The sequence below is a fragment of the Typopeltis vanoorti genome, chromosome 13 (genome assembly GCF_054136105.1).
Source record: "Typopeltis vanoorti isolate ZY-2024b chromosome 13, IOZ_Tvanoo_1.0, whole genome shotgun sequence".
Taxonomy (NCBI): domain Eukaryota; kingdom Metazoa; phylum Arthropoda; class Arachnida; order Uropygi; family Thelyphonidae; genus Typopeltis; species Typopeltis vanoorti.
Window position 1 is genome coordinate 91,524,812 of NC_143561.1, and position 22,980 is coordinate 91,547,791.

At 37.6% G+C, this 22,980-nt stretch overlaps 2 protein-coding genes across 5 annotated transcripts in view; one reads left to right on the top strand and one right to left on the bottom strand.

Moving 5' to 3' along the window:
• Window positions 1-12,999, bottom strand: part of LOC150100363 (prostaglandin E synthase 3-like) — a 114,475-nt gene extending 101,476 nt beyond the window's left edge. The window contains exon 1 of the mRNA XM_090402875.1: window positions 12,854-12,999. Coding sequence (XP_090259001.1) covers window positions 12,854-12,879 — 26 coding nt within the window. The 5' untranslated portion in view covers window positions 12,880-12,999. The remainder of the gene's footprint in view (window positions 1-12,853) is intronic.
• A 272-nt stretch (window positions 13,000-13,271) lies between these two features.
• LOC150100364 (nostrin-like) overlaps window positions 13,272-22,980 on the top strand; it is a 398,805-nt gene continuing 389,096 nt past the window's right edge. For all 4 annotated transcript variants that reach the window (XM_090402920.1, XM_090402918.1, XM_090402919.1 and 1 more), the window contains exon 1: window positions 13,272-13,498. In XM_090402920.1, coding sequence (XP_090259046.1) covers window positions 13,466-13,498 — 33 coding nt within the window. In that variant the 5' untranslated portion in view covers window positions 13,272-13,465. The remainder of the gene's footprint in view (window positions 13,499-22,980) is intronic.

The window sequence follows — 22,980 nt, forward strand, 5'->3', positions numbered from 1 at the left end:
AATACACCTAAACCTCTTTTTATGCAAATATTTTACGCGACCAACCTAAAGTCTAAGTTAGGAAAAAATCCGTAATTCAAGAAAATTCTGAGATTTTTTTTTTTGCATTCTCATTTCAATTAAGAAAATTCTAAATTCTTACGAATTTCATTTATTGGTAATTCCCTGAACTGACTGCGCATAAAAAAGCGGTTCTTAGCAGTTTGAATAAACAACACAGTTACCGTATTTCTTGCATTTGCATTTTTTAAGTGAAATCAAAATCAAAATTTTAATCCAGCTCTCACATGATGTTGCTGATAACAAAAAAAGAGGAAAGCCGTTTCCTTGGATATAAAAATTCAAATTTTAGATCGTCTTCAAACTGAGGAAGGTGCGACGGCTGTGGGTAAGCATTTTGGAGTCCGTGAATCAACTGTCAGATCTATAAAGAAAAATGAAGAGGCTATTAGAAAAGCGGTATGTTCTAGTACAAAATCGAGTGCGAAATTATCATCATACACAAGAGATGTTCTAGAAAAGGCCGAAAAAGCTTTAGTGATGTGGATAGAAGATAATGTACAAAAAAGAATGCCAGTTGATGTTGAGATTTTATCAACAGATTAAAAAACTGCAGCCAGATACTTCATCTCAATCGAGGAAAAAATATGAATTTCATGCAACCAATAGCTGTTTATTAAAAGACACACTCTTCATAATATAAAAATTAAAGGTGAAATGGCTTCTGCTGATGAAACAGGTGCTAAAGCATTTCCACAAAAACTTGCTAAAATAATTGAAGATGGAGGTTACACTCGTGAACAAGTTTGGAATATGGATGAAACCGGCCTTTTCTGGAAAAAAAAAAAATGCCAAACAGAACTTACGTATCAAAAATGCAAAAAAACTGTTGGTGGGTTAAAGCAGCAAAGGATCGCATAACACTCCTATTTTGTTCGAACGCTTTGGGAGATCTAATGTTAAAACCACTGCTCATAAATCGATCATTAAGACCACGGCCAATGAAAAGCGTAGATTTTCAAAAAAGCTTGGGTGACCATTGATATTTTCACCGAGTGGTTTCACAAACATTTTGTGCCAGAAAGAAGTTTAGACGCTATTTGAATGACAAGGGTCTCAAATTTAAAGTGCTTTTGATTCTTGATAATGCACCAGGTCATCCAGCCATAGAACACCCAAATGTGCAATTTTTTTTTTCTGCTGCCCAATACCACATCACTGCTACAACCTCTAGATCAGGGTATAATTGACTTTTAAAACATTATGTCAGACGAACATTTCAGTACGTTTTGAACAAGCTAAATGATGATGAAACACTGTCAGTTCTGGATGTGTGGAAAAAAATTTTCAATTATGGATTGTATTGATCAGGTTCGATTATCGTTATCTGACTTGAGACCAGAAACTTTAACTATGAATGCATGCTGGAAAGCTATTTGGCCCGCATGTGTTAAAGAGAATGCTCCTGTTCCCTTCAACCATATACTGCAGAATTCCCCAATATAATAAGTTTGGCATGTGAAATTGGCGGAGAAGAATTCGATGATCTTACGTCGGCAGATATCGAAGAATTGTTAATTGATAAACCTGTTATCGAAGACGAAATAGTGGAGTCTCAGAAACAAGAAACTCCTGAAAGCAAAGAAGTTAATGATAATCATCAAGATAATTCTACTTTTACTGCTGATATTATTAAAGAAGGTCTTAAACTGGCCAGTAATTTAGGATAAAATTACTGGCCAGTTTAAGATTATTTTAAGTTTAAGATAATTATTTTGCCTGATATGATCCAAATGAAGAACGTGCTGGTAAGTTTTCATGCGAGCTAAAGTTGTTAACGTCTTCATGCAGAGAATTATATCGCGACTTATCTAAAGCATCAACACAGCAATTAATAACCGAGTTCATGCCTAAAACTACTGAAACAACCAGTGGTACTTTTGTTCAAGACATGACAAGAAAAATTCCACAAGTTGAGGCGGAAGTCGATGACGATAATACCATATCTAGTAGTTCTAGTGATATTACAGTCTCACAAAAACGAAAGCTTTCGTGTTTATTGTCAGAAACTGATAGCGAACAACATAATTTTTTATAGAATCCTTAGCAAACAACTGAAATGAATATGTTTTTTTTTTTAAGTTATTAAAATTCATTATATGTATGTGTGTTCTCCATGAAATGTAAATAAAAATCTTATGATCCTAACGAATTTAATGTTTGTTTTTTTTAAATTATTTTGCTTATATTTCAGGTTTGGAACCACCCTTCACTTTTTCTATGGAGCAGTAGTTCTTTTTGCACGAATTCTATTTACGTGCAATTTTAGGAACGTATCTTTCGTGTAAAAAGAGGTTTAGGTGTATATCTCTTGGCAACAGAAACACTGACTAACATCTCTGCAAGAGGGCATTTGGTCTTGTTCTCATAAGCTCCATAATAAATTTTTGAAACTTCAGTTTCTCTCTACATTTCGCTATAAAATATAGATGGATCCATAATATCCTCCATTTTAGCATAATTAAACTATCAGTTAATTTCACAGATAACATTAACATTGCATTCAGAAAAACAACAGCATAAAAAGCAGGAAACACATATTGTACTTATTTTTATTTATTCAGATAAAAATATTAAGAGGAACTTATTTTAAGATTGGAAACCCATTTATTCAAGCAGTCGGGCAAGAAAAGTGGAAGATTTCCCAATTGGTCACGTTATGACTCGCATAACAGGAATTTTTATGCTTCAGCTGACCAAATACTGAATCTTTCTACTGATTTGGCCAAAGCCAAATATCTGAAGAAAAAAAAAAAAAACATGGACTTTGCCAAATACCAAAACAACTATTCAGTGCATCTCTAATCGAAAAAAACTTAAGTTGGATAACATGCTTTTCAAGCAAACCCATGGATACTATTTAAATTAAGGGGATATTAAATACCACATTGTTTTAAAACTGAATAAGAAACTCAAAGATTGGAATCAGAGAGTTTCATGTCGAATATAGTAAACCATAAAAGTATCGGTGATTACTAGCGTGAGCTAATGCAAGTAGTTCTAGTACGTAGTACAAACTCGGGCAACATGCAAAGGTGGTAAAGTTCTGATCGATATTCTTGGTATTTTCCATAATGTAAAAACACATTTCCTAGGAAATGTATGCTGTTATTACATTATAGGAGGTCTAGTCCTATCTAGTCCTTGCAGATGACAGACATATAATGCAATGTAGGATCCTCACCAGGTTTCAAATATATCTCTTGGCAACAGAAACACTGGCTAACATATCTGCAAGAGGGCATTGATATCATCCACGTTTTGGAAGAATCCAAGACAATTCATTTGAGTGTAGGAAGTTTGAGTTGTGAGGATTTCCTTTTATCAGTCTTAGATTCTCAATCCTAGCAAGACAAAGATTACTATTATGATACCTCCAGGGAGTCCAAATACTCATCAAGGGAGGGCACCCACTCCACAACTCTCCGTCACCACCACTCAACCTACCAACTATAGCTAACTGCAACTACATCAACACCACTAGTATTTCCACACACGATCACAAACATCCATGCCCACAGCGGAATTCAAACCCACAGTCTTTCGGCTGGAGAGTGGATACACTAACTACTTGGCCAACCAAGCCAGCGTGGTTCCCAAAGGAAATATAAACAGGGAAGCCCCTGAGAAACAAGTGTACCTTAATGAAGAAAGAATTGAGGAAGTCAGCAAGTTTGAGTACCTGGGATCCATTATTAATGAGAATTGCTGTTCAAAGGATGCCAGAAGAAGATCAGGAATGGCTAAAACAACAGTCAGAGACTTGTCTAAAATCTGGAAGGACGGATCTATCTCCATGGGACAAAGTGAGGATTTTGGATGCAGTTGTTTTTCCAACAGCAACTTATGAATGTGCAACTTGGAACCTAAAGAAGTCAGATAAGAATACTGAAAGGCATACAAATGAATGAGTATTAAAAGATCAGTAGCACTGTAAGGCTCCTTAAGGATATTGACAGAATACGTGTGTAGAGGCTTAATGGATATTTTTACAACACTTAAAAAGAATTAAAATAGACTTTAATGCTTCCTATATTTCGTCCTAGTCACTAGGACATCTACGGGGATTACAAAAAAATTAATATAACATATGCACAAATAACAAACAATACTAAGCCCAACCACGTGGGTGACACTAAAGTCCTATCTAGGTAGAGCGCCCTCTAAGGGCAGTAGTAGGTGGCCTGGAATGTAAGGTGGGAACTCTGGTGATGAGTGTTTCCCAAATCTTCGGAAGCTTAATGCACCCATATTTATTGAGATTTGGTTGGTTTTTGAGAGCTGCTGCTGCTGCTAAGAAAAGTCTCTCTTTCTTGAATTTGCTGTGGTGGAGCATGGTGGTTTTCTTCCATGATACTCTGTGGGTGGTGTCCAAAACATGGTCAGCCAAGCCTGAATGGCCATAGTTGTGTTTGAAGATGTAAGACTTGTGTTCCTCTAGACGGATGGATGCTGATCTGCCTGTCTGTCCAAAGTACGCCAGCTTACAGGAACAGGGTACTTTGTAAACTCCAGGCAGAGAGAGGGGAGGGAGCTGATCTTTCGTAGAACGGATAAGGGTAGCCAGTTTGCGGTGGGGCTTGTATGCTGTGTGTAGATTGTATTGTTTTAGTATCTTGGCTATTTTTTCAGATGTGCCACGGATGTAGGGTATGGTGATAGCATTTTTAAAATCTTGTTGACGAGAAGGAAGGGGAATGGGGGAGGAGTTGATTATTTTTTTGATACCGTGATCGCTGTAGCCATTGGAGAGGAAAGTGCTGTGTATGTGGTTAAGCTCATAAGGAGGGCGGTTCCACTGGAACAAAGATTGTAGGCTCTCTTGGTAAGAGTTTTAATAATGCCATATTGTTGAGAGGGGTGGTGGTGGGAGAGTTTGTGAATGTATCTGCCTGTGTGTGTGGGTTTTCTGTATACGGTGAAGGTAAGTGTATCATTAGGCAGGCGTGTGACATGGTAACATTGACTGGAAAGAGGAGAGGGCACATGGGAGGAAGGAATTGGATTTTATGCAGTTATTAAGGGACAACTATCTGCGGCAACATGTATTGGAAAATACCAGGGGGCAGAGAGTGCTGGACCTAGTAATTGCAACTGAGAATGTAGCTGTAACGAACATGACCATGTTGCCACCAATTGGTGAGAGTGACCATAAGGTCATGACTTGGGAGGTGGCTGGCAAGGGCTACATGTTGATAATGCATGGGTGGTGGTTAAGAACTGTTTGCAGGAGGCAATGGTTGACTGTATACCAAGAGTCCGAATAATAAATCAAGAGAGTGCTGGACCTAGTAATTGCAACTGAGAATGTAGCTGTAACGAACATGACCATGTTGCCACCAATTGGTGAGAGTGACCATAAGGTCATGACTTGGGAGGTGGCTAAAGGAGTCGAATTTACAATTAAGACAGCGTACATATGGAATTACCGGGCTGGTAAGTATAACAAGCTTAGGTGTGTGCTTGGCTCAATGCCATGGCATGTAAACTGCAAGGGCTACATGTTGATAGTGCATGGGAGGTGGTTAAGAACTGTTTGCAGGAGGCAATGGTTGACTGTATACCAAGAGTCCGAATAATAAATCAAGTAGGGGTTAAATGGATGAATAACACTATTAAGCTTGAGCTGCAAAAAAAGAAACAATTGTGGAGGGAATTTAAGGAGAAGGGTGACCATCAGGTGCAGGAACAGTATAAAGCTCAGGCCAGGATGGTAACAAGGGTGATAAGAAAAGCAAAAGCAGATTACGAAAGGAAATTGGCCATGCAGGCTAAAGAGAATCCGAAACAGTTTTTTCAATATGTTGCAAGTAAAAGAAAAATTGCTCATGGTAGAATGATCTTAAAAAATGCTGAGGGTAGGGAGGTAACCAAATCAGTCGATGTTGTGGAATTACTGAGCGAGCACTTTGCAAGAGTATATCATCCAGGTGGTGACTTTGCAGAAATGGAAGAACCAACAGCTTATACTGGAATTGTGATGAATGAAGTAGAGGTAACTCGTCTATTACAGAACCTTAATGTCAATACATCTGTGGGATTGGATGGTATACCAGCTCGTATCGTAAGTGAAGCGGCCAAAGAATTGTCAGTGCCCTTGACCATTTTGTTTAATTTGAGCCTCAGGACTGGGTCAGTCCCAAGGGGGTGGAAAGAGGGGAAAATAGTTCCACTGCACAAAGGTGGTTCCAAGGCTGCTGTTGAAAATTACCGGCCAATCAGCATAACAGGAATCATTATCAAGGTCTTAGAGAAAATAGTCAAGAGGAAAATACAAGATTGGATAGAAGAAAATGGGATACTGTATCGGGGACAGCATGGTTTTGTGAAGGGTAGGTCATGCCTCAGTAACTTGCTCACGTATTATAACACAGTGACGGCTGAACTGGATAAGGGTAATGGGTTTACAGTGATTCTACTGGACTTTGCTAAGGCCTTTGACAGGATACCACATGGAATTCTAATCAGTAAATTGCAGCATATGGGAATGGACATAGGGTTGGTGAGATGGATAGGAGGGTGGTTTGCGGAGAGATATCAGAGAGTGGTTTACTCAGGAGTAGAGTCCACAAGACATCTTGTGACTAGTGGTGTGCCACAAGGATCTGTTCTTGGACCACTGCTGTTTAATTTGTTCATAAATGATATAGGAAAGGATCTGAGAGGAACAGTTCATTTGTTTGCGGATGATGCGAAGTTGGGTAGGACAATAGTGAATGCAGATGACGTCAAAATTTTGCAGGATGATTTGGATAGATTGGTGGTCTGGGCTAGGGAGAATGGATGTCAATTTAATGTGGCAAAATGTAAGGTTATGCATTTTGGGGTGAAAAGATTGGAGGCAGTTTATTGCATTGGTGGAACCGTGCTCCAGGAAATTGATGAGGCACGAGATTTAGGAGTGTTGGTGGATAAGAAATTGAAATTTAGGGGACACATTGCAAAAGTGGCCAAATCAGCTCATCAAATCACTTGGTTGCTGAAGAATACATTGACAAGCAGGTTATTGTTCCTCTGTATCGAGCCTTGATAAGACCCCATCTCGACTACTGTGCTCAGATTTGGTCACCTAGGTTTCTTCTTGATGGGGAGGAGAGGAATCAGAGGCGAGTGACCAAGATGATAGCAGGTCTGTGGAATGAACCGTATGAGAACAGGTTGAGGATTTGTGGGTTGCAAAAATTGGTTGATAGGCGGAGGAGGGGAGATATGATCGAGACATTCAAATTACTGAAGGGTTTCTATAAAATTAATTCAGAAGATATTTTTGAAAACAGGGCTGGTTGTGGGAGGACTAGGGGACATCCATGGAAACTGGGCAAAAGTGTGGTTAGTAAAGGTGTTAGAGCTGGGTTCTTTACTTTTAGAGTAGTGAACGAGTGGAATGCGCTCCCTGAGTCTGTGGTGGATGCTGTGACAGTGAATGAGTTTAAGGCGAGGTATGATAGATACTGTATGAATGTCGAATAGCTGTGATGAATATGATTTGGGGCCTCCCTCGATGAGTCTAATGACTCCCTGGAGTTGCCCGTAATAATAGTAATAGAAACAAGTGTACCTTAATCGAGAAAGAATCGAAGAAGTCAGCAAGTTAGAATACCTGGATCCATTATTAATGTGAATTGTTGTTCAGAAGATTAGGAATAGCTAAAACAACAGTCAGACTTGTCCAAAATCTGGAAGGATGGATCTATTCCACAAGAACAAAGTTGAGGATTTTTGATGCAGCTGTTTTTCCCAAAAGCAACTTAGGGATGCAAGACTTAAACCTAAAGCAGCCTGATGATAGCTGCTTTTCATATGTGATGTGATGTTATAGAAGGATGTTGAAGATGATTCATATACTGAAAGGACAACAAATGGATGGGTGCTAGAAAGGATAAGTAGAACTTCACGGCTCCTTAAGGATATTGACAGAAGAAAGTTGAAATAGTTTGGACACATTGAAAGGATGACTTCTCAGAACAGTAATAGGTCATGTTGCCATCTTGTGGTCTCTAATCATAACGCTATAAATTTCTGAAAAAAGAGGAAGGGGTAGACCATCAATGATATAGATGGTATGTCTGTAGTGACTGATCTTCAGAGAGTTGAAGCCTCCAGAAAAGCATAAAACAGGAACACATGGCAATGACTGGTGTGGCGCATCAAGCATTTGAGTGACTATACAGCATCCGTTGATATCCAATAAACAGATGGTCTTGCCCAGTACATAGTTTTTTGTACTGGGCAAGGGCTTGTTAAGGATACCAGATAAACTTGATGAAACCTCATTCTCAAAATTAGGGAGACTTCAGCACTAGAGTTCCCCATCCGCTAGTGAAATATGCACAGATGTCCACTATCTGGCAAGCAATAACTGAACTACAATGTGAAACACCAGGGCTACACCCAGGTGCCATACTAGCACCACAGCAAGCTATGGGCCCTGTCACTAGTCCAAGGGAGAAGAGGCATATTGCAACAATGCTAACTCTCAAGCAAACTCACTAGCTGAATAATCCTGGTCAGGCCACTGGGAAGCATCTATCTTACTGAAGCAGTGCATAAGGATCTCCCACACTGCATGGCAAACACAGCAGCAGCATAGTGTTGGATCCCAGTGATGGCAGTCTGTAAAAAAGACAGTAAAAAAACTTTGAAGCACAGCAACAAGTATGGGAAGAAAAGAACAAAAAGATGAAAAATGGCCATTACTAATCCCTAGGAGATCCTCGTCCACCATGAATAGGTCCCACAGGGAGGGACTGGAAGAGAGCAGCATTATGAAGACAATTATCAGTTATATGAGTATTAAAAAAGTAAATTAAGTAATGAAAGAATGCCAAGGAATTCTGTCAATATATAGCCAACAGAAAAATGAGTGATATGGATGATATTAATGCTTAAGGCATACAAAATAGGGGCAAGACCAATACCCAGGAAATGAGGTCTGGACCACCAAAAACAGGATGAACAATGGCTAACATCAATTGAAATAAGATTCACAAACTGCATGATATAAAGGGGGTCCCAAAATTCACGCAAGATTTAAATTTAGCGCCACTTGTGTGGTAAAGTGTTGCCAACAAGAAAAAAAAGACTGCCTGACAGCTGACGTTCAGGGTTATTAAAAATAGAGCGCTACACGAAAGAACAACGCATTTTCATTGTTGAGCAATATTTTAAAAATAATGATGGTTTGGCAGCCACAGTTCGCAATTTTCATACAAAATATGGTCGGAATAGTGATTTAACTTCATCAACTGTGAAAAGATTAATTAAAAAAATTCAAGGAAACTGGATCAATTAGTGATATTATACACTCTAGCCGTCCTTCAACAGAAAAACATCGAAGCAGTTCGTGAGAGTGTTGCTGAGCGTCCAGGAACATCAATTCGGCACCGTGGTCTTGAATTGGGCATTTCGAGAAGCTCTCTACAGCATATTCTCACGAAAGATTTGCATCTTTATGCTTACAAAGTTCAATTGACCCAAGAACTGAAGCCTACTGACCACACACAGCGAAGAGAGTTCGTTGAATGGATTATGGAACAACCACAAGTGGATGCTTATTTTTCGAACAAAATCATCTTCAGCGATGAAGCTCATTTTCATCTCGATGGCTTCGTTAATTGACAAAATTGTCGCATTTGGGGCTCAGAAAATCCACAAGCGATTGTTGAGAAACAAATGCATCCACAACGTGTCACTATTTGGTGTGGATTTTGGGCTGGAGGCATCATCGGTCCATTGTTCTTCGAAAATGCAGCTGGTAAGGCAATAACAGTTAATGGTGCTTGCTATCGCGACATGATAATCCAGTTTTTTGTGCCTAAATTGCAAGATATGGATGTGAACGACATGTGGTTTTAACAAGATGGTGCCACATGCCATACAACCTGAGAAACAATTCAATTATTGCACGAGTCATTTCCTGGTCGTGTAATTTCCCGTTTTGGTGATCAGAATTGGCTGCCCAGATCATGCGACTTAATGCCGTTAGATTTTTTCCTTTGGGGTTTTTTGAAGTCTAAGGTTTATGCCAACAAGCCCACGACCACCCACGCCTTGAAAGAGGAAATTGAGTGCTGTATCAACGAAATTCAGCCACATTTATGCAAAAACGGTCATGGAAAATGTCGACAAAAGAGTGCGCATGTGCCAGCAAAGCCATGGAGGCCATTTACCCGATATGCTATTCCATGCATAACCCTATACTGTATACTTTATGAATCAATAAGAAATTACAATTTTTAATTAAAAACCTGTGTTTTCTATCAAAATTACTTCTTGCGTGAATTTTGGGACACCCTGTATATGAGATGAAAAAAAGATATATTGAATGAGCTAAATATCTATAGATATGAGTATATCCAGCTATATAAGCAAATATGACTACAGATATAAAGAGTGGACTGGACCAGAACACCCCAAAAGATTCTTCAATACATACCTAGTGAAAGACCAAACAAAGAAAGTGACCTGTTATTATAAAGCTTGAGCTTCATAATAACAGGTCACTAGGCCTACTGGATTAGATGATGAAAATGGATAATCACTGTAGATATAGCTAAAGCATTGATTGAGCAGTTCATTAGGATCTCACATTGGTGGCTGATTATTCACACAAAGTGAGTTAAAGAATGAGAGAGGTCAGATTCAAGTGAACAGCAAGATAAGTTAAAATTACTGACCCATTCATACCTGGAATTGTGGTTGTTAAGGTAATGGTAAGAGCCGAGAGTGATAAGAGGCAGAATAAACCATTTCTGACACCTTGCCAACTCCCACTGCTAATCAAGCATTGAAGATTTTTTTTTTTTTTTTTTTTTTTTTTTGGGCTTAGAGTACAGAATAGAGTTTAATGTGTAATTTGATGAACATTGTGTCTGACACTGAGCACTATGAAAGCTAGTTTTGATTAATGGAGGGTTGATAAATTAGTATCAAATCTGTTTAATACCAATAAGTTGCATAATTACTTGAAAAAAAAAACAAAAACATAATGCCTTGCTAGTAATCCTACTGGAGAGGGATACATAACTGTAGACATTCTAAAATATACTCATTACTACTAGTATTCTAAATTCCTTAGATTTATGCAACCATTTCTCCTTGTAATTTGCAACTTTCCTCTAACAATAATTCAGTATTACTTCAGATTGCAAGAAATGCTAACTGGTGTGTGTGTGTGTGTATATATATAGTAGGGTTTTTTTCTCCTGGAAACTTGGGTTTTTCATCCTGCATACAGATGAATCGACCCTTCAGAACACATGCAATTTACAGACAAAAAATACTAGTTGTGGTGGGTGGTAGATGGCGTGGTGGAGATGATTGCAGTAGAGGTTCGGTGTAGCAGTGGAGACAGTTTTACAGTGGGTGTCCTCCCGCGATGAGTCTCCGGACTCCTCGGAGGTGTCACGAATAATAATAATAATAATATATATATATTTAAAATAGTGTTTATTCATCCATTTTAACTGATATCCTTCCTTCCATCAGGGCTGGTTTTATCATCAGGCAAACCTAGGCAATCACCTACGGGCACTAAGACTTATTTAAGATGTAATAATTTTCTTGCTATACAGATATTAGGAGTTATCATATATGTATAGAAATTTATTGGTTTTGATTAATAATTTTTTTTAATGTTCATAATGATATTATTTTTACAAACATCCACATGTGTAGGTGCATGTGTGCTTGTGCGAGTATGACCAAATATATATATATAGAGAGAGAGAGAGAGAGAGAGAGAGAGACAACGTATAGGGGCACCTAAATTTTCTTTACCTAGGGACAGCAGATACTCTCGGACCAGCCCTGCTTCCTATTCATATTTCAGTCTCCCTTTCAAAGAGGTCTTACCCAAAAATTTTATATGAATTTTAAAATGTAATAAAACTGAAATAATTTTCTCTTCATATCAAACATAAATCGCATATCTCAACTGCTAACCAACCTGAACTTTGTGGCTGCATACTTTCACCAAGTTTTAATTATAAGCAGTGTGGAAGGCTGTGCACAACACATCTTGGTTTTAAGAAAAATACATTAAAAATTACTGGTTTTCTCACATAAAATGCGAGTGTTCGAATGTCTCAAAAGACCGACATATGACCCCTTTCTTAAACAGTGGTGAGTTTAAGAAAGGTGCGCCCAGTGATTGCAAATAACTACTTTGGGCAATTTTTTTATCATTTTATTTTACAATCATTTTCATTTTTCAAAATTTCAATAAAATAGTGGACGATCTTTTTAGCTCCATGTTAAAAACACAGCATATCTTTTTTTACAGCGTAATCTTAAGTAGATATTATTCTGAAATATAATCATTCCAAAACAATTACCAGTATTTATACATCAACAAAACTAATTACCCCAGTACACAAATTTCGCAATACAAATTGCGTCTAGGATAAAGCGAAACATTTATTAATACCCTTCTCTCAGACACACACACCAAAGCACAAGTACCAGCAATCGAAAATTTCCCGGCACAGACTTTTGTGTAGGTGAAAGGGAGTAAATCTGCACATTCACAAAATAAATAGAACAAAGATAAAAATAAGATCCAAATACTAAAGTAATATGCAAAGAGAATGAAGGGGATGCATCGAGATTTCTGTTCAGCAGAATAACGGGCTCAAAATTAATTAAGCCTAATACCAAATTTCATTTATCCAAGTTATATAGTAAACCATCTGATTGTTTTCCTTAGAGGCGAGTTATAATACATAAAAATTATCCGAGATTAAATATTTGGCTATTATTTGTAAATTTTAAAAGCATAAGTATGGGCACATACCTTTCTTCGCATTCAGATCCAGGCATGTTTTCTTTACAAGTCACCGCTCCTTCGAACAGAAAGATCACGTCTTCCGAACAACGCAATATCTCCAAACACTCACGACATGTGCCACCTATCCTGAACTTTCTTTCTTTCTTCTTCTTTTTTTTTTTTTTTTTTGATTCTATACATATTTTTTTTTAAAAAAATATTTGAACATCAAATGTAAAAAATAAATGTTATAAAATAATTTTAGCATTAGAAAATATTTCCTATATTTGATTTTTTTAAGTATATTATAATGTATATTATTTGACTGATTGTCATTACAGGAGGCGTGGATTCAAATGTTGGAATTAACAGAAACTGGTTGGAATATGGTTTATATTGTGAAGAGCGTAATTTCTTTCTTGAAATGCATGGGACTACTCTAGCTGTTTCGTTTTCTATAACATTTAAAAGAACAAACTTTAAAGCATGGCCAACTCACTGCAGTATTAAAAAAAAGATTTAAAAGATAAGAATTTCATGTCTTTCTGCCAACATTTTTTTTTCTTTTCATAAAGTAAAGTGTCTTTACTTTTCTTTTTACCAAGGAACAAAATATATTTTGCAAAGATTAAATCAGGGATGTCTAGAACTTCATTTAAAGCTTTTTTATCGGTGAGCAAAATTTTTTATCCCCTTTCAAACAAGTGATAATTAAGTTAGCACTTGTTACCTAAACAAATTGAAACAACACTGTGTTCCGCGCTGCAAATAAACATAGCCTGTTTGACGGCAACAATAATATCAGCATATCTTTAAGGATACAGTACAGAAGAAACAACACACACACACATATATATATATATATAATTTTTTCAATACGTCATCGGTACATATAAATAAGTAATCACATTCCTTTAGCAGACATTTATTTATTATCATTGTTATTGTATTATTATTATGTGACACTTCCAGGGAGTCCAAAGACTCATCGAGGGAGAGTGTGCCAACAGCATCGAACGATTAATACCCGTCCAACTACTAACCGCGCTCAAACTTGCTTAAGCCATTAGTAGCAGAGACTCTACCAATCGACCAACCTCTGCTGGTTCCTACTTTATGAGAAATCCTGAAATGTGTAATACTTTGTGCTGATGCTAGAGCACATTTTTAAGTTAGAAAGAATCAGTGGGAGTAGTACCGTTTGTTAGAAGAAATTGATATACCACATCTAGATTACTGTGCTCAAGTCTGGTCTTCTGGGTTTCTTGGGGGATAGGGAGGCAGTGGAGAGGATTCAGAGGTGAGCGGCCTGTGGAATTTTTATTATTATTATTACGTGAGTATTTGGTCTCCTCCAAGGAATCCAAATACTCATCGAGGAAGGGGACCTACGTCTTTACCACTCAATCGACCAGTGAACTGCAACTACTATCATCATCTATACAATGCAATCTACTGCCCACCACTATCAGTAGTATTTTCACAGACAATCGCAAACATCCATGCCCACGGCAAGATTCAAATCCGTAACCTTTTGGCTGTAGAATGGATACATTAACCGCTCAGCAAATCAGGCTGGCAAGGTATGATAGCATGGATAGATTGGGTCTCCTGCAATGAGTCTTCTGACTCCACTTAATAATTCTAAAATATAATTATATGCCAGAATGTTCCCTATGAAGATAGATTGAAGGTGTGTGGATTGCAGAAGTTGGTTGATAGAAGAAAAAGAGTGGAAATGATAGAAACATAAGTTGCTTAAAGGTTTTATAGGATAGATGCATGGGGAAAAGGTTTCAACACTTGACTAGAGGGACCAGATCAAGGTGTCATTCTTATAAGGTGAATAAAGGTTGGTTAGTAGGGATGAGAGGACTAGATTTTATGCTTAGAGAGTTATGAATGAGTGGAATGGGTTGCCAGAGTCAGTTGTGAGTGCTTTGTCTGTTAATGGGCTCAAGGAGAGGTATAATAGCATGGATAGATTGGGTCTCCTGCAATGAGTCTTCAGACTCCACTTAATAATTATAAAATATAATTATATGCCAGCCTTGTTGGCTGAGTGATCAGCGTATCAGCTCTCCAGCTAAAAGGCTGTGGGTTCGAATCCCGCTGTGGATGTTTGTGATTGTCTGTGAAAATACTAGTTGTGGTGGTTGGCAGTAGATGACATTGGTGTAGTCGTGGTTCATTGTAGTTGGTGAATTGAGTAGTTGTAGAGTAGGTGCCCTCCCTCGATGAGTCTTTGGACTCCCTGGAGGTGTCACGTCATAATAATATAATATAATAAAAGTGGTGAAATAGCATGAAGCATACCCCTCACTCATCTTAGTGTTCTGGTGTGTCTAAAAAGACCCAGTTGAACACTTTTTTTTTTTTTTTTTTTTTTTTTTTTTTTTTTAAATCTTTTGGTTAAAAGAAAGCAGTGGAAATTTAGTATTAATAAAATAGACCTTTTACTTATTATTGATTTTATTGTTATATATAATATATCCAAAAGATCTCTCCAAGTTACCTAAACAAATTGAAACAACGCTGTGTTCCGCTCTGCAAATAAACATAGTATGTTTGACGGCAACAATAATATTAGCATATCTTTAAGGATACAGTACAGAAGAAACAACACACACACACACACACACACACATAATTTTTTCTGTGTCATTTTTCTGCAAGCTGTGTCATTTGGGTGGAATAAGTGAAGCATGTCAGGAGTATTCATATATATTATTATTATAATATATATATAGGCACTTCCATTGAGTCTGTAAACTCATTGTGAGAGGTCCATTTTAAAAGCATTAATTACATTAATTGGCAGTAGCTGTGCAATATTATTATTATTATTCAGGCCTCCATGGAGTCAAAAGACTTATTGTGGGAGGTCCTTTCTAAGAAACACAAGTCTATCAAGACTCATCGAGGGAGGTCCCTCCTAGGAAACACATATTTGTCATACTTTGCTTTGAAATTATTCACTGACAAAACACACACACACACGACTGACTCTGGCAATCTGTTCCACTCATTCACCACTCTCCAAGCAGAAAATCTAGTTCTCACTCCCTTGTTAACCACACTCTTATTCAATTTACATGGATGACCTCTATTTTTCTTCACATTATTCACGTACTGTAATATTTAATCCTATACCACCCCCTCAAGCAACTTATATGTATATCATATCTCCCCTTATCCATTAATTAACCAGCTTCTATAACCCACAAATCTTCAATCTCTTCTTATAAAAAGCATCATACACCTCTGTCACCATCTTAGTTACTCACCTCTTAATCTGTTCCACCTCATCCACATCTCCAAGAAACCAAGGCGACCAAATCTGTGTACAATAATTCAGATAAGGCCTTATCAAAGCCTTATATAGATTAATAATCTTTTTATCTCTGCATTTCAGGGTGTTCCTCGATAACCAGGTAATCCTGTGGGCTGTTTTAGTCACTTTTTGCAATATGGCCACTGAATTTCAGCCTCCCTATTCACCAACACCCCCAAATCCCTGGCTTCATGAAGTTCTTGAAGTACAGTCCTATCAATATGACATAAAGCTTGGTAATTTTTTCGCTCCAAAATGTATGACCTTACACTGCCTCATTAAATTGGCATCTTTTCAAGCAGATTTGAGCATGGTTAATAATTAGGAGGGGGGGGCCAATCATTCGGTGGTGTTGGCACATTCTCCCGCAATGAGTCTTTGGACTCCCTGGAGGTGTCACGCATAATAATAATCTTTTCTCCTTTGCCCATACTACCAGCAAATAAATCATCCTATGAAATATCAACGTCATCTCTGTTGACTGTTGCTCTATCTAATATTGCATAATCTGCAAACAACTGAATATTTCCCATCAGGTTAGTTCTTATATCATTAATGAACAAATTAAGCAGTAGCAGTCCAAGTACAGAGCCCTGTGGCACACCATTGGTCACATCCCTTCTACAGGACTGTGCATCTGCATAAACTACTGTCTACTCTCTTATCCATAATGCCATCTTCATATCCATACCTATTTGATGTAACTTGTGTATCAGGATTCCATGTGGTATCCTATCAAACACCTCTGGGAAGTCGAGTAGTATGACCACGTAGCCATTACCTTTATTCAACTTGGCTGTCACCTTATTATAGAAAGTAAGTTACTGAAGCATTACCTACCCTTCACAAAGCCATGCTGCTCCCCACTCCCCCATACAACATCCCATTCCTATCCACCCAGTCCTGAATTTTGTGTTTAACCAACTTCTCCAATACTTTGACTACCATTCCTGAAATACTAATTAGTCTATAATTAGTTGCTATTGGAACCACCTTTATGTAATAGAACCATTTTTACTTCTGTCCATTCCTTTTGGACTCTACACGAGCTGACACTCAGAATAAACAATCTAGTCAAAGTGACTACCAATTCCCTACCACATTCTCATAATACATGAGCTGATATCCCATAGCCATATCCCCATCCAGATTCTGTAAGATCCTATGTACCTCGACTCCCTCTATCCTTCCACATTAATCCCTGACATATTTATTACTGTAATATCATCATCCCTGGATGACACATTCTTGCAAAATGATTATTCAATAATTCACTACTAGTTTGTCTGCTTCAGTCACTTCTGTACCATCTGCATTCTTCAGAATCATTGTACTGTTTTCATTCTTTCTTTTGTTTGCTACATACTGAAAGAACTCTTGGATTACTCTTAGCTCATTCAGCTAATCTCCTCTCATACTCTGATTTTGCTTTCCTTATATACCAGTCACTCTTCTGGCCTGGACTTTATACTGCTCATGGACTTTTGGTCACCTCTATTTGTGAATCTCTTCCACATTCTTTACTCACTTTTTAACTCCTATTAAATGCTACAACTCTATTTAATTCCTAGTTTATTAATTCTCTTAACTCTTGATATGCAATTAGCCACTTGTTCCTTCAAACATTCTTTTACCACTTCTCATGCACTACTAACATCTTTTCCCTGAATTATATCCTTCCTTCGTACCACTTCAAGCAATTTTCTAAGTTTCTCATAGATATGATTTATCTCATAGATATGATATTTCTCATAGGTGAGATTGTGCCATTTCATAAAGGAGGTGATCGAACTCACGCATCAAACTATAGGCCTATCTGCGTGTCTGGTGTTGTGGTTAAGTTGTTGGAGAAGCTTGTGAGAACTAGGATCCAGAGTTGGGTTGACAACAATGGTATAATCTTTGATGGACAGCATGGATTTGCTAAAGGGAGGTCGTGTTTTAGTAATCTACTTACTTATTACAATAAAGTGACTGCTTCCTTGGACAGAGGAGAAGGATACACAGTAATATACTTGGATTTTGCAAAAGCTTTTGATAGAGTACCTCATGATAAGTTGACAGTCAAACTAGAGCAGATGGGGTTGGATATTAGATTAGTGCATTGGATTGGAGACTGGCTATCTGATAGGTATCAACAAGTTGTGTATGGGGGTGCAATATCCAGGAAAAGGAAAGTCACTAGTGGAGTGCCTCGGGGATCTGTTTTAGGGCCATTACTATTTAACTTGTATATTAATGATATTGGCGAAGATTTGGATGGAGATATTCAGTTGTTTGCAGATGATGCAAAGTTAGGACGAACCATAAAGAGTAGTGAAGATGTTGTGGCCTTGCAAGAAGACTTGAATAAATTGAGTGATTGGGCAAGCAAATGGGGATGTGAGTTCAATGTTGCAAAATGTAAGGTTTTAAAATTTGGAAAACAAAGATGGGATGCAGAATTTATGCTTGGTGAGAATATATTGTTGGAAGTAGAGGAAATAAGAGATCTGGGAGTGATAGTGGATAAGGATCTAAAATTTAGGGGACACATCGCCAAAATTGTGAAGACAACACAAAGACTTCTGGGAATGATGAGGAAGACACTGACGTGTAGAAGTAGGGAGATTCTTGTTCCATTGTATAAGGCTTTGATTAGGCCACACATGGACTATTGTGCCCAGATTTGGTCACCTGGTTTTCAGAAGGATGAAGAGATGTTGGAAAGGGTGCAAAGGCGACTGACTAAGGTAGTTTCTGACCTCTGGAATGTCGAGTATGAGGAAAGATTGAAAAGATGTAATTTGCAGAGTCTAGTGGAGAGAAGGAAGAGGGGAGATATGATAGAGACCTACAAGTAGGTAAGGGGTTGTTATAGGATCAATGGTGGAGAAGTTCTACAGAGAATAGTGGGAGATCAGGGGAGAACCAGAGGTCATACCTGGAAACTGTATAAAGAGGGTGTGAGTAGGGGAGTGAGAGGCAGGTTTTTTTCGTGCAGAGTTGTGAATGATTGGAATGCCTTGCCTGAGAGTGTGGTGTCTGCAAGGAGTTTGAATGTGTTTAAGACCCGGTATGATGAGATGTGTGTGAGATAAAAGGACCTCCTAGATGAGTCTTTGACTCCATGAGGTCTTGTTTTAATAATAATAATAATAATAATAATAATATACCAGCGTTATAATTCAACATCAAACCCTTCTTTACTGAAAATTTTACATGTTCAGCCAGCTCCCAGTTCAAAACTGAATGATTGCTCTCACCAATTGGTGGCAACATATCCATCTTAGTTATACACAAATCCTCAGATGCAATCAGAAAGTCCAACACTCTTGATCCCCTGTGCCTTCTGTTACATGTTGCCTTAGGTAATTATCCCTAAGAAGCTACATAAATTTAATTTCCTTCTCCCCATAATTAAAGTCACCCATAATAATTACCCACCTTCTACTTATTCAATTTATTTGCCAGTACACATCAGCCACATCCTCCTTTGCATTTTCTGACCTATAACAGCAGCCAACCAAATACTTTGTCACTAGCTTGTGTCTCACACCAGACAGCTTCAAAAGCAATGTTTTCCATTTTACTAATTTCCTGTTAGACTAGTACTTTATTGGTTGCAACTCATCTGATATCATCAGTACTACCCCACCCTCCCCATTCTGTTTGTTCTATCTGCCCTAAAAATACTATAACCTTCATTTTCTATGCTAATAATTATATCATCCTTAGTCAGCCACTTCTCACTAACCAATAAATTTTGGCCAATAGGAGCTTACCAGGGTTAATAATTCCTCCTTCTTGTTCCTGATACTCCTAGAATTAGTATACATAAATGATATAAACCTGGTAGGCCCATAATTAACCTTATGCTTTGTATCCACAATCCCATTCTTATTTACAACCTCAGAAACTAAAGGCAGCATTTTCTTTACAATCACATACCCTGCTTTATTGATGTCTGCATACTCTCTCACCTGCTTCCTCCCTAACAACTCTAGTTTTCTTGATTTTGCATATCCAAACCTACTACAGTCAGCAAGAAGTTTCTAAATTCCTAATACCAAATCCATTTAAGTCCAAACCATCTGCCTTATATAAGTCTTCTCAATCATCAAACTCACTTTACAAATCCGGAAACTGCACTCCATTCCTCCTACACAACCTATGCATTCAGCCATTTGCAATTATTGCTCTTCTTTGCAACTCACCTTTATCATACTGTAGCAAGAGACTCACTATCTTTACACTCGCATGCTTCTCTTTTTCTACTGACGGTAACTCTTTTATATCCTCCCTCATGCCATACTTTTCTCCCTTCAGATTATTTGTACCTGCCAAAACAATCAACTCTTTCACGTTAACTTATTCTAATACATCACTTACAATTAATCTTTGCTGGGAAATATGATTTTGTCATTCCCTCACAAATAATTCCTCTTATGATAGAATCTCCATACAAAATTCTCATTCTGCTCTCATTAGCATTCTTCAATGAGCATTCCTTTCTCTTGGTTTGTACCTCTTTTTTCTTTCTTTTCTCAGCAGCACCTCTCACCAAATGCTTATTCAGCCCATCAAACTTATGCTTCATCCTTATGAAAAGACCACATGCATCTAATTCTTCATTCACTACACCATCCAATGCTTTTATTTTGACCTACACTAGCATCCTCCCCTCTCTCTCATCCTCGACACTCTTGGATCATCAATTCTTACATTCATCCCTCCTTCACTTGCTGTCACATTTTTTTTGAACTTTCTCACTTCCTCTCTTACCATTATACTTTTCCTACCCAATTTTTCATCTGATTTCTCATGTTCTTGTTTCTCTCTCTCATTTCCTCTTGAACTTTTTATATTAGCTAATCTTATCTGAAGTGTCCTAATTTCTTCTTTCACTGTCTTCATCCATGTACTCAAAATCTACTTCATTTCTGAATACTTCTATTTCTTTTCCTACAGAATGAAGAGTAAACAGTGCAGGGGCACAAAGAAATAATAGATAATCCTCATGGGTCATAGAATTCAAAACTGAAGAGACATTGTCTTGAATTGTAGATTGATAGAAGAAATAGCCATATTAGATATCTGATTGTTACTTATTCCAGGAATAGCAAGCACCTCAAGAAATATCCTTACCACTGCAATTCAAGACAATGTCATGAATTTTGATTAATCGAAGAAATATCCATATCAGATATATGATTGTTACTTGGTCAAGGAATAGCAAGCACCTCAGAAATATTCTTACCACTGCTACTATATTCTTGGTATAGGGTAGCAACAAAAGGTGAAAGAGGAGGCTTTTCTGATAAGGTGGGAACCCAAGTCTCAAAGTCTTTAATTACAATTTTTACTAGATGGTGAGTTGCTGCAGACTGGACAAAATAAAATGTTTTTACTTAATATGAAAGAAAAAACTGCTCCAGCCATGGTGCAATATCCCTAATCACTTTATGGAACTCCTACTGAATACTGGGACATAATAAAATAATGAGGAGTTATTAGGTAAGTAAGGTTTTGCATAATAACATATGTCTGCACTAATATTAAAATTAATATTAGTGCAGGCATATAAGACTAAGGGACAGCATGGTTTGCTAAAGGAAGAGCATGTTTTTAATAATCTTCTGGCTTATTACAATAAGGTGACAGACACATTGGACAAGGAAGATGCATGCACAGTAGCATACTTGGATTTTGCAAAGGTTTTTGATAATTGCCACATGGTAAGTTGATAATTAAATTGGAATGGATGAGATGTGGATAATAGATCAGTGCATTAGATGAGAGACTGGCTGTCTGATAGGTATTAGCATGTGTATGGAGAAGCAAGCAATATTCTGGAAGAGGAAAATTACTAGTTGTGCACTTCACAGGTTCGTTTTATGGTCTTTGCTGTTTAACTTTTATGTTAATGATATTGGAGAAGGTTTGAATTTTGGTATTCAGTTATTTGCAGATGATGCAGAGTTGGGAAGAGCTATGGGGAATAGAGCAGATATTGTGACTTTACAAGAGGAAAAATGGACTGAGTGAATTGGCATGGGAGTGAGGTTGCCAGTTCAATGTTGTAAAATGTAAGGTTTGAAAATTCGGAAAACAAAGATGGGATGCGGAGTATACTATTAGTGGAAATATATTGGAGTAGATGGAGGAAATAGATCTGGGATGATGGTGGATAGGAACCTAAAATATAGAGGACACATTGCCAAAATTGTGAGGACAGTACAATGAATTCTGAGAGAGATGTAGATCTACTAAAACTCCAAGATCCCTAGCCTGATAATCCTACCAATATAATATGACATTAGATATCTAATCACACCAAAGTGCATGACTATACATTTACTAACATTGAACTGGTATCCATTTCCCCATGCCCACAATTCCAGCCTATTCAAATCATTCTGCAAGTACTGCATATAAGCAGCACTCCTGATTACCCTACCTATCTTTGCATCATCAGCAAATAGCTGTATGTTGACTGTCGAATCCTTCCCAATGTTATTAATGTACAGATTGAATAACAGTGGACCAAGGACCGATCTTTGGTCCAGTGGTGCACCACTGGTTGCTTTAAATTTTGCAGACTGACATCTCCATATACCACTTTTTGATATGTCAGTCAGCCATTATCTTATCCATGGAATATTTTACAATCCAATCCCATATTCTTTGATTCAGCAACAGCCTTCAATGCTATATTCTGTCAAAAGCCTGAGCAAAATCCCAAAGTATCATGGTGTATTTATTCCCCTTGCAAACTGAATGGATACCATGATACTTTAGGTTTTGCTTTATATATATATATATATATATCAGTAGGTTA